Raw genomic sequence first — 9952 nt, forward strand, 5'->3', positions numbered from 1 at the left:
CCTCCGCAGGTATGTTTTTCCCCCAGTGAGCCTTCTTGACTTTGTGCAAGATCAGGGAGGACGAGGAGCAGGTCATATTGGTTGCGCCTCATTGGCCCACCCGGACCTGGTTCTCTGAACTAGAACTCCTCACGACAGCACCTCCCTGGCCAATTCCTCTGAGGAAGGACCTCCTTTCTCAGAGATGGGGCACCCTCTGGCACCCTCGTCCCGATCTATGGAACCTACATGTGTGGCTTCTGGACGGAACGAGGCAGGTTTGAGTACCCTACCACCATAGGTGGTGGCTACCATCACTTCCACTAGGGCTGTGTCTACTCGACACGCCTATGCGTTGAAGTGGAACCTCTTCGTCACCTGGTGCTCTTCTTGCCGAGAAGACGCCAGAAAATGCCTGATCAGTGTCGTGCTTTCCTTCCTGCAAGATGGGTTGGAGCGAAGGCTGTCTCCCTTCACCCTCAAAGTGTATGTTGCCGCTATCGCCGCACATCACGACACATTTGAAGGTAAGTCTCTGGGGAAGCATGACCTGGTCATCAGGTTCCTTAGAGGAACAAGGAGACTAAATCCTCCTTGCTCTCCTCTCTTACCCTCTTGGGACCTCGCAGTGGTTCTATCTGCCCTGCAGAGAGCTCCCTTTGAGCCTTTACAATCATTTGAGCTTAAGTTCCTGTAAACACTTTTACAATCTACAGTTCAAATTTTTTAAAGTCTTTTATGCTCACCAAGGCTATATTAATTTAAAAAAGATATTGTAAACAGCAATAGTGTCAAATATTATTATAATTGAAAATAACTTTCTATTTTAATATATTGTAAAATGTAATTTATTCCTGTGATGTCAAAAGCATAATTTCAGCATCATTACTCCAGTCTTCAGTGTCACATGATCCTTCAGAAATCATTCTAATATGCTGATTTGCTGCTCAATAAACATTTATTATTAATTATTTATTATCAATGTCAAATTAAAAACTGCTTACTTTTTGTGGAAACTGTGATACAAAGACTATTTTTTCAGATATTTTTTTTCTGTAATATTATAAATGTATTTACTGTCACTATATATCAATTGAATGATTAAATGCATCCTTGCTGAATGAAATTAATTTCTTTCAAAATTGATTTGAAAAATAAAATAAAATAAAATCAGGGCAGAGCAGAGCAGAGCTAGCTCCAGTGGAGCACTGAAGAGGGGGCATCTGAAGTAACAAAAGGGGTTGATGTAATATGAAGTATCTCCAGCTAAAACAAAAACATATGTGGCCCATTCAAGTATTTGTTGGACCGTAAACAAACCTGTCGCTACTACAGCTATTAAACTAAAAGCTACTGAGCGAATATGGCAGAGCATTGAAAAATATTACATAAAACAAAAAGGAAAATTGCCTAGGCCAAAATATTCAAAATAAAAGTAATTAATTGCATCTAATACATCTATACTACAGTTACCACACCTCGAAACATTGTTCAGATTACGTATTTCAAGACGTTTGTAAAGTTGTTGTCATTAAAACGCTCTTGTATGTAGGACTAATTTCTTACGCATCTAAACCATTGCCTCCGTTGCTAATTCCAAAACGTCATTTTAGAGTTAGTAACGGAGGTTTGAGCCACTGATAGCAGACTAATGCTGGGGACACACGACTAGCTGACACATTCTCTGACTGTTTTCATCGACTGCAGCAGATTTTAAACACCGACTTTGAACACAGACTGAACGCGCTGAACACGCGTTTGGACATTGTCAGTCATACGTATCAAATTACATTCATAACCGGCCTTAAAGTGTGTCCCCATTTATTAATGCAGTTATTAGAGAGAGATGTTGCAATAATGAGACAGAAAATGTGCGTCAATATTATTATTTATTTATTAATTCAATTCCTTTTAATAAATTCAAATTCATTCTTTTTTTTCTATTATTGACAGATGACAGACTAGCCAAATAAATGAAACACAAAGCCCTTTTAACAAGGCCTATCAATAATTATTTATTTGTTATATTATCTGCAATAATAATCCGTGCTGCAGGACTATCCATTTATTTAGCCTATATTCAGTTTAATTTTCTATTGATTATAGATAGGACTATATACTTTATTTATTCAAATTAAACTGCATGTTTCCATTGATTGTGAAGCTAGACATTGAAAATTGCAGCTACAAAAATTACAGTTGACTACGCGAAGTGATATGGAACTGTAATGCGGTCAAGACCTGCCTGGAACTACTTTAGCTGTGCGTTTCCCTGAAAATAATGCACACCTTAGAACGTTCCTCAACCAATCAGATTCAAGCATTCAAAAGGCCCTGTAGTATAAAGTGAAATAATCAACTAACTATGACCAATTATCTGGCCCTCTTAATATATTATCATACCTAAAAATATTTTATCATACCTTTAGCCTACTCAGTAGAGCTGCATCCTTCGGGCACGGGAAGCTTGTGTGTCAAAATGTGCCAATCACAATGTGACTTTGTGTCTCAGACTGTCCTTACCTAAAATGTTGCTATAGTAGCTTAAGATTAAAGCAAGAAAACCTATGCACTTGGTAATTGTGATTTTTATTTATTTTTTATTCATTTTTAAATATTTTTTTTTAAATAGTCTATTGAATTTCATCATTAACATCTATTTTCCCTGTATAAATGTGATGCAACTGAAGAAGAAGAAAAAAAGCCTCATTAAAATAATTAAATGATTGAAATATTGAAAACAGTGTCCAACAAATCAAAGTTATGTGGTGAGACCAATGTGCAGAAAAAAAAGAAAAAAAAAGAAAAGAAAAAAAATCAGATAATTCAACCTTTTTATGAAAAGGCAAGGTTAGTTCAGGTTGAGTTGTAAAATATCATGTGGGACTTACCAAAAAAATTAATATCATGATTTTATGATATTAATGATTTATTATATGTGTAAAATATATTTCTCACTTAAGATTTTTGAACACTCATGGACACTTAAAATGTTATTACAACATTGCTGAATCAACAGCCAGCCTGTGCATGTCATGTTTAACTGTGAGGAAGTTAAATGTTTAAATCACCTTGACTATTGCAGGACTGATGTGTTGCATGATGGGTACACAGCAATGCCACCATCAATTGTCATGTCTGTGATTGAATTAACAGCTTAAACGCCACCTATTAGTTGTGAATAATAAGATCTACTATATTTTAAGTATAATTATGCCTAAACTGCTCCAATTGCTGCTGATGTGTCTTTTGTCTGCCTCATAGCTTGAAATCCAATCTCCACCAGGCAACCCGATTGGATACGTGATCCAGAATTGGCATCCTTTTATTCCCAAGTTTACCGTACAGAATGAGAAAAGAGAAGCAGTTCTGAAGATCGTGGGGCCATTCTGCGTCGTCAAATGCTGCTCTGATGTGAACTTTGAGGTATGAAGTGAACTATATAAGACTGAAATATTGATAATAGTTTGATCATTTGACTTAACATTCTCTTGCACCATTTTGCATGATTATAAATAGTTATTTATTTGCATCTAAACAGGTTTTGTCAATGGATGAGTCAGCAACGGTGGGCAGAATCTCTAAACAGTGGACCGGTATGGTGAGAGAAGCTTTCACTGACGCAGACAATTTTGGAATCTCCTTTCCTGTGGATCTGGATGTGAAGATTAAAGCTGTTCTTTTTGGAGCATGTTTTCTCATAGTAAGCAAAAATAAGGCATTATCGCATATCACCATGTTTCTTGTTAGACCAGTTCGCTTTTGAGGGAACTCGAACTGTGTCGACTACGACACTTTGGGGAACGCCCTTAGCGTAATGCATCTTAAGTATGAATGAAACTAATCTAATCCTGATTGGTGCTGCGTCATGATGTAACATGTGACGGCATACACGGAAACTACAAAGGGACACCGGCACACAACAGTTAGCTTTTTGTTCTTCAGCAAGCACTCTGTGTCAAACTGTCTGTCCTATTTGGTGTTGTTTGTCCCATAAGGTCTGCATTGCAATATAGAATCTAGTGGCTCGGATCTCGCGTTTGCCGAGGCAGCGTGTAGATGATGGGTCTGCATTGCAATACAGAATCTTGTGGCCCGGATCTTGCGTTTGCAGAGGCAGCGCGTAGATTATGGGTCTACTCTGCAATAAAGATTCTGTGGCTCGGATCTCGCGTTTACCGAGGCAGTGCGTAGTTTACGAGTATACTCTGCAATAAAGATTATCTGTGGGTGTGAGGCATGCACAGTCAGCTCCTGAGTGTGCTGGCTGTGTTCATTGAGAAATATCTCGACGCACACACCCGTGCGTTGTCGGGTGTTTCAGCCTTGCGCCCATTGACTTTCTTCTCGAGAGATGAAAGCCAAATATATTGTTAATGACTAGAAACTCGTGTTTGCCGAGGCAGTGCGTAGATTACGGGTCTGCAATAAAAGGGACACACACGATCTGTGAAATAAAACTGTTTGGGTGCGATTATTCCCTGCCGGTCCTCTGCTTCAGGGTGTCGAGAATGAAACCGAAAGAAGAAATCGATGTCTGTATCCCGCCGTTAAGTGCGCTTCGGGACACATCGGTTTCCAGCAAACGTACGCTGCTCTGTCTGCCACACAGGCTTGCGGCCAGGCAGCGCTCGCATCCGCACATCGAGAATCGTTTCGACCAAACCCTGTCAGAGAGCCGCTTCAGGGGATCGAGAATGAATCTCGAATAATGCCCGAAATCAGTCTCGAGAGGCTGGTTCCCTTAGTAGAATATTTCAAAGCATGACAAGTTCGATTCCGCCCACCGAAATTCAACGGGTTGGTGTGGACTGCAGTCGACCCAGTGCAGGGTTGGGTATTGGAGCAGGAAGTAAACTCCCTGCTGGTAAATAGAGTGTGTTCCTCCGCCAGACAGGGAGTCCGGGTTCTACAGCCGCTACTTCATAGTTCCCTGGAAGGATGGAGGGTTGCGTCACTCTGAGGAGATTCAGGTTCAAGATGCTCACTATTCCCATCATTGGTTTGTCACGATAGACCTAAAGGACGCATACTTCCACATATCCATCCTTCCATCTCACAAGAAGTTCCTGAGGTTCGCTTTCGGGGGCGAAGCGTTCCAATATTGCGCTCTTCCGTTTGGCCTAGCTCTCTCCCCTCTCACGTTTACCAAATGCATGGATGCATCTCTAGCTCCGCTGAGGCTTCAGGGTATCAGGGTGCTAAATTATATTGACGACTGGCTTATTTGGCCCAGTCACAAGAGCTGGCAGTTTGGCATCGAGATGTCGTCCTTGCCCACATCCAGAGCCTGGGGTTGAGACTCAACACGAAAAAAAGCGTGTTGGCACCAGCCCAGAGAACCACGTTCCTGGAAGTGGTGTAGGACTCGGTCACAATGCGGGCACAATTCTCTCCTGCACGGATCGAGTCCATCCTGGCCATGGTGACCAGTATAAAGCTAGGCCAAGGCATCACTGTAAAATATTTTCAGAGATTGTTAGGGCTCATGGCAGCGTCCAATGTCATTCCATTCGGCATGCTGCACATGAGGGCCCTGCAATGGTGGTTGAAAACCAAGGGGTTTTCCCCGAGGGGGATCCCATTCCGCATGATCAGGGTTGCACCAATCTCCTACTTGATTCATCGGGGGTTCTGAGATTGCACCCTCTATCCAGATTGGCGCATCAGATCCTCCCGTGGTCCCAGGGGAAATTGTTATCTCTCAGAGCAAATCACGTCCCAGGGGACCAAAATCAGAGAGCAGACATCCTGTCGAGGCAGGGGCTGAGGCCCTGGGAATGGAGACTTCACACTGAGGTGGTGAAGTCGATATGCGAGAGGTTCGGCCCAGTGGAAGTGGATTTGTTTGTGTCTTGAGGGACGTCCCACTGTCCACTGTGGTTTTCTCTCATCCATCCAGCTCCATTGGGTTTGGATGCCATGGTACAGACGTGGTCGAGGCTACGCCTGTATGCTTTTTCCCCAATTGCTCTGCTCCCGGGAGTTCTGGAGAGGGTCAGTAGAGACGGGATCAGCCTACTTCTAGTTGCCCCGTACTGGCCGGCCCAGGTATGGTTTTCAGACATCATAGCACTCCTGGCAGGTCAGCCTGGGCAGATCCCTCTGAGGAGGGACCTGTTTCCACTGGCCGGGGGCTCAATATTCACCCTCGACCACAGATCACAGAGTGAAGTTAAAAGATTTTTCTTTGGTACATATACCAAATAATTGTGTCTGATTTGTCTCAGTCGTTACAAGCCATTACTTCTCTGAGGAGAGTAGGAGACCTTCAGGTGCTCTCTATATCTCATGGGTGCCTGGAGTTTGCTCCAGGCGACATTAAGACTATCTTGCATCCTAGGCCAGGCTGTGTGCCTAAAGTGCCATCTAATGTGGCACGGCCTATGGTTCTGCAGGCTTTTCATCCTCCACTTCACGTGACGGCGGATGAAGAAAGACTTCATTTGCTCTGCTCTGTCAGAGCTCTCAAGATTTATGTCCAATCAGGATTGGATTAGTTTCATTCACACATCAGATGCGTTACACTAAGGGTGTTCCCCAAAGTGTCATAGTCGACGCAGTGTCTCGTTCCCTTCTCAGGGAACAAGGGTTACAGTCGTAAACTTCCTCTATCGGCTCTGTGTGTTTTAGCATAGTGAATAATCTGATATTGTTCTTCTCTTGTAGGACTTCATGTTCTTTGAACACAGTAAATAAATGATAGTTTTCTGGATGTCATGTAAGTACACTTATATTGCATATGGGAGTATTTTAAAAATGTCCAAAGCATGATTTGTCAACACGTGATTCTAACTATTGTCTTTCAATTAATATTTCAGGTTGAAATTTGAACTCCTTATTCTGAACATGGATGCAAATGTGGATCACTTAGCTTACAATTATATTTTACACATTACTATGCACATTAAATTATATAGTATTTTATTAATGTTCTTGAGTCACCACTAGGTGACAGCAATTCCCTGTTCTATAATGTTAAGATGTTTTCAGCATCAAGTACCTGCTCTATGGAAGGTTTTGCTCAACAGTTAACTTCCTTTAAAACTTTAAGGCATGAACTTTAAGCAATAAAAATGAATGATAATTTTTGCTCTCGGTATTTGTTTTTTAATCAGTTCTTTGGCCATTACTCTTTTTTTTTTTTAAGACAAAATGTAATCTATTCTACAGTGGAAAAGGGGTAATATCTAAATTAACTAATCATGTCAAAATAATATTTAACATCACTTAATCAGGTAGAAATAGCTATTTAAGGTAATTGCAGACCACCACTTTTTACAGTCTATGCATAACTGATCACTGGTAGTGCATTTTATATTCAAACATTTTATATTGTATAAAGCAGTTGAAATAAGCATATAATAAATATAACTGTAATTATTCTCATTATTCTAAATAACATCCACAGTTTCGTTTTGCACCTACTGCCTTTTCCCCAAAGTGCTCTTCAATTCCTCATTATGCCTTCTTGGAAGTAAAGGAGGCATTAGATAATGAATACCACTTTCACTTTTTTACCTTTGCTTTCCTGTTTTTCAAGTTTTAACATTGCTCAGCAACAACACCTCATTTACACTCCACGAGGAAGCAAATGATCCTTACAAAAGTATTATCCTGGAAAATAGAGTTTTAAATAGACTTTTCACTAAAATAAATAATTTTCAGAATTGCAACTAAGGACAGCTTTAGAAATAAAAAATGAGAAGGACCCCTCGAAATTCACCTTTTAGTTTTAGAAAAAGTACTATGTTCATAATAGTATGGTACCTTTTAATTGTACTGTTTGTGCAGTGTATATGCTGTTCACGGTATGCAAATTTGCTGCATGCATAGAATACCCAAAATGTGCCAAAATGTGAGTATACAACCAGAGTACACTGTGTGGGAAACCGTATCCCATAATGCAATGTACGTGACTTTCTATTTACAGTGAGGCGAATGAACCTGAAACCTGTTTTTTACTCATATTTATTTCTGAAATAATAATTGGATACCACAACATAGCATTTTGCTGTGTGTAATGTATGTCATTGCATAATGTGTTCTATATCACATATTATTATAAGATCCAAAACAGACACACTGAGAGGACTGAAATTCGTTGACAATAAAATAAGTTAAATGCATTATTCCTGTCTGCCTGCATTACTCTAAACATTTTGAAGACCGGAGCATGTCATCCTAAACTTTCCCCTCTACACTATTGCAAATATCATCACTGACAGTGCATACTGTGCTGTATGCAGTAAACAGTAAAATATTATTCTGTTCTTTAGACGTGTAAATAGCCAAGATAAAAAGTGACTATTTCTTGTATTTGCAACTTTATATCTCAGAATGCGTGATTTCATTTCTAAAAATGTGATTGTATCTTGTATTTGCAATTACAGTTGTGGTCAGAATTATTGGCACCCCTGGTAAATATGATGAAAGATGGCTGTAAAAATAAATCTGTGTTGTTTATCTCTTTGATCTTTCAAAAAAAAAAAAAAAAAAAAAAAAAAAGAAGCAAAAATAGAACCTTTCTTTGAAGTAAAGGAATTGAAAGTGGGGGAAAATCACATTATGAAATAAAAGCTTTTCTCCAAAACACATGGGCAATAATTATTGGCATCCTTTTATTAAATACTTTTTGCAACCTCCTTTTGCCAAGATAACAGCTCTGAGTTTTCTCCTTTAATGCCTGATGAGTTTGGAGAACACCTGACAAGAGATCAGAGACCATTCCTCCATACAGAATCTCTCCAGATCCTTTAGATTCACAAGTTCATGTTGGTGCTTCTTCTCTTCAGTTCACCCCACTCATTTTCTATAGGGTTCAGGTCAGGGGACTGGGATGGCCATGGCAGAATCTTCATTTTGCGCTCAGTGACACATATTTGTGTTGATTTTGATGTTTGTTTTGGATCGTTGTCCTAATGGAGGATCCAACCACGGCCCATTATAAGATTTCTAGCAGAAGCCGTCAAATTTTTTTTTTTTTTTTTTTTTTTATCTGTTGGTATTTGCCAGAATCCATGATACCATGTATCTGAACAAGATGTCCAGGACCTCCAGCAAAAAAAAAAAACAAGGTCCACAACATTAAAGATCCAGCAGTATATTTAACGGTGGGCATGGCTTACTTTCTATCCACTAAACTCATCTAGTGGGTTTTCTGCCAAAAAGCTCTTTTTTTTTTTTTTTTTTCTTTTTTTTTTTTCATCTGACCAAAGAATCTAGTTCCTTTTGAAGTTCCACTCTGAACTGAACTGAACTCTAACTTAATATGCTGGAGTTTGTTTTTGGATGAGCAAGGAGGATTTTTCTTGAAACCCTCCCAAACAACATGTGGTGATGATGAGGCTTTCTGACCCCAAGACTCAACTAATCTCTGCAATTCTCCATCTGTGATCCTTGGAGAGTCTTTGGCCACTCAAACTTTTCTACTCATTCATTAAGACAATATAGACTTGTATCCTCTTCCAGGCAGATTTGTAACATCTTTAGTTGATTGGAACTTCTGAATTATTGCCCTGATGTTGGAAATGGGAATTTCCAATGCTTTAGCTATTTTCTTACAGCCACTTTCTATTTTGTGAAGCTCAACAATCTCATGCTGCACATCAGAACTATATTCTTTGGTTTTACTCATTGTGATGGATGATTAAGGGAATTTGGCCTTTGTGTTTCCTCATATTTATACTCAACATAGTCATAGCTGTCATAGCTGGACAATTTCATGTTCCTAGTCACCCTGGTGTGCTAAAAAATTTATATATTAATTGGAATATACTTCAGAGATATTTCCCTATATATTTTGCCAATAATTAATGTGCCAATAAATGTGTTTTGGAGAATAACATTTATTTAATTATGTGATTTTCCCCCCAATTTCAAGTCTTTTACTTTAATGAAAGGTTTGATTTTTCGGATTTTTAAAAAAGAAAGATCAAAAGGATAAACAATGCAGATTTTACAGCCATCTCTG

At 39.4% G+C, this 9952-nt stretch overlaps 1 protein-coding gene across 2 annotated transcripts in view; it reads left to right on the plus strand.

Moving 5' to 3' along the window:
* Positions 1-7073, plus strand: part of LOC307160900 (phospholipid scramblase 1) — a 28058-nt gene extending 20985 nt beyond the window's left edge. For both annotated transcript variants that reach the window (XM_079875229.1, XM_079875228.1), the window contains exons 7-10: positions 3244-3405; positions 3521-3682; positions 6649-6700; positions 6801-7073. In XM_079875229.1, the coding sequence (XP_079731355.1) occupies positions 3244-3405; positions 3521-3682; positions 6649-6678 (354 nt within the window). In that variant the 3' untranslated portion in view covers positions 6679-6700; positions 6801-7073. The remainder of the gene's footprint in view (positions 1-3243; positions 3406-3520; positions 3683-6648; positions 6701-6800) is intronic.
* The last annotated feature ends 2879 nt before the right edge of the window (positions 7074-9952 follow it).

The sequence above is a fragment of the Squalius cephalus genome (assembly GCF_949319135.1).
Source record: "Squalius cephalus genome assembly, chromosome: 7".
Taxonomy (NCBI): Eukaryota; Metazoa; Chordata; class Actinopteri; order Cypriniformes; family Leuciscidae; genus Squalius; species Squalius cephalus.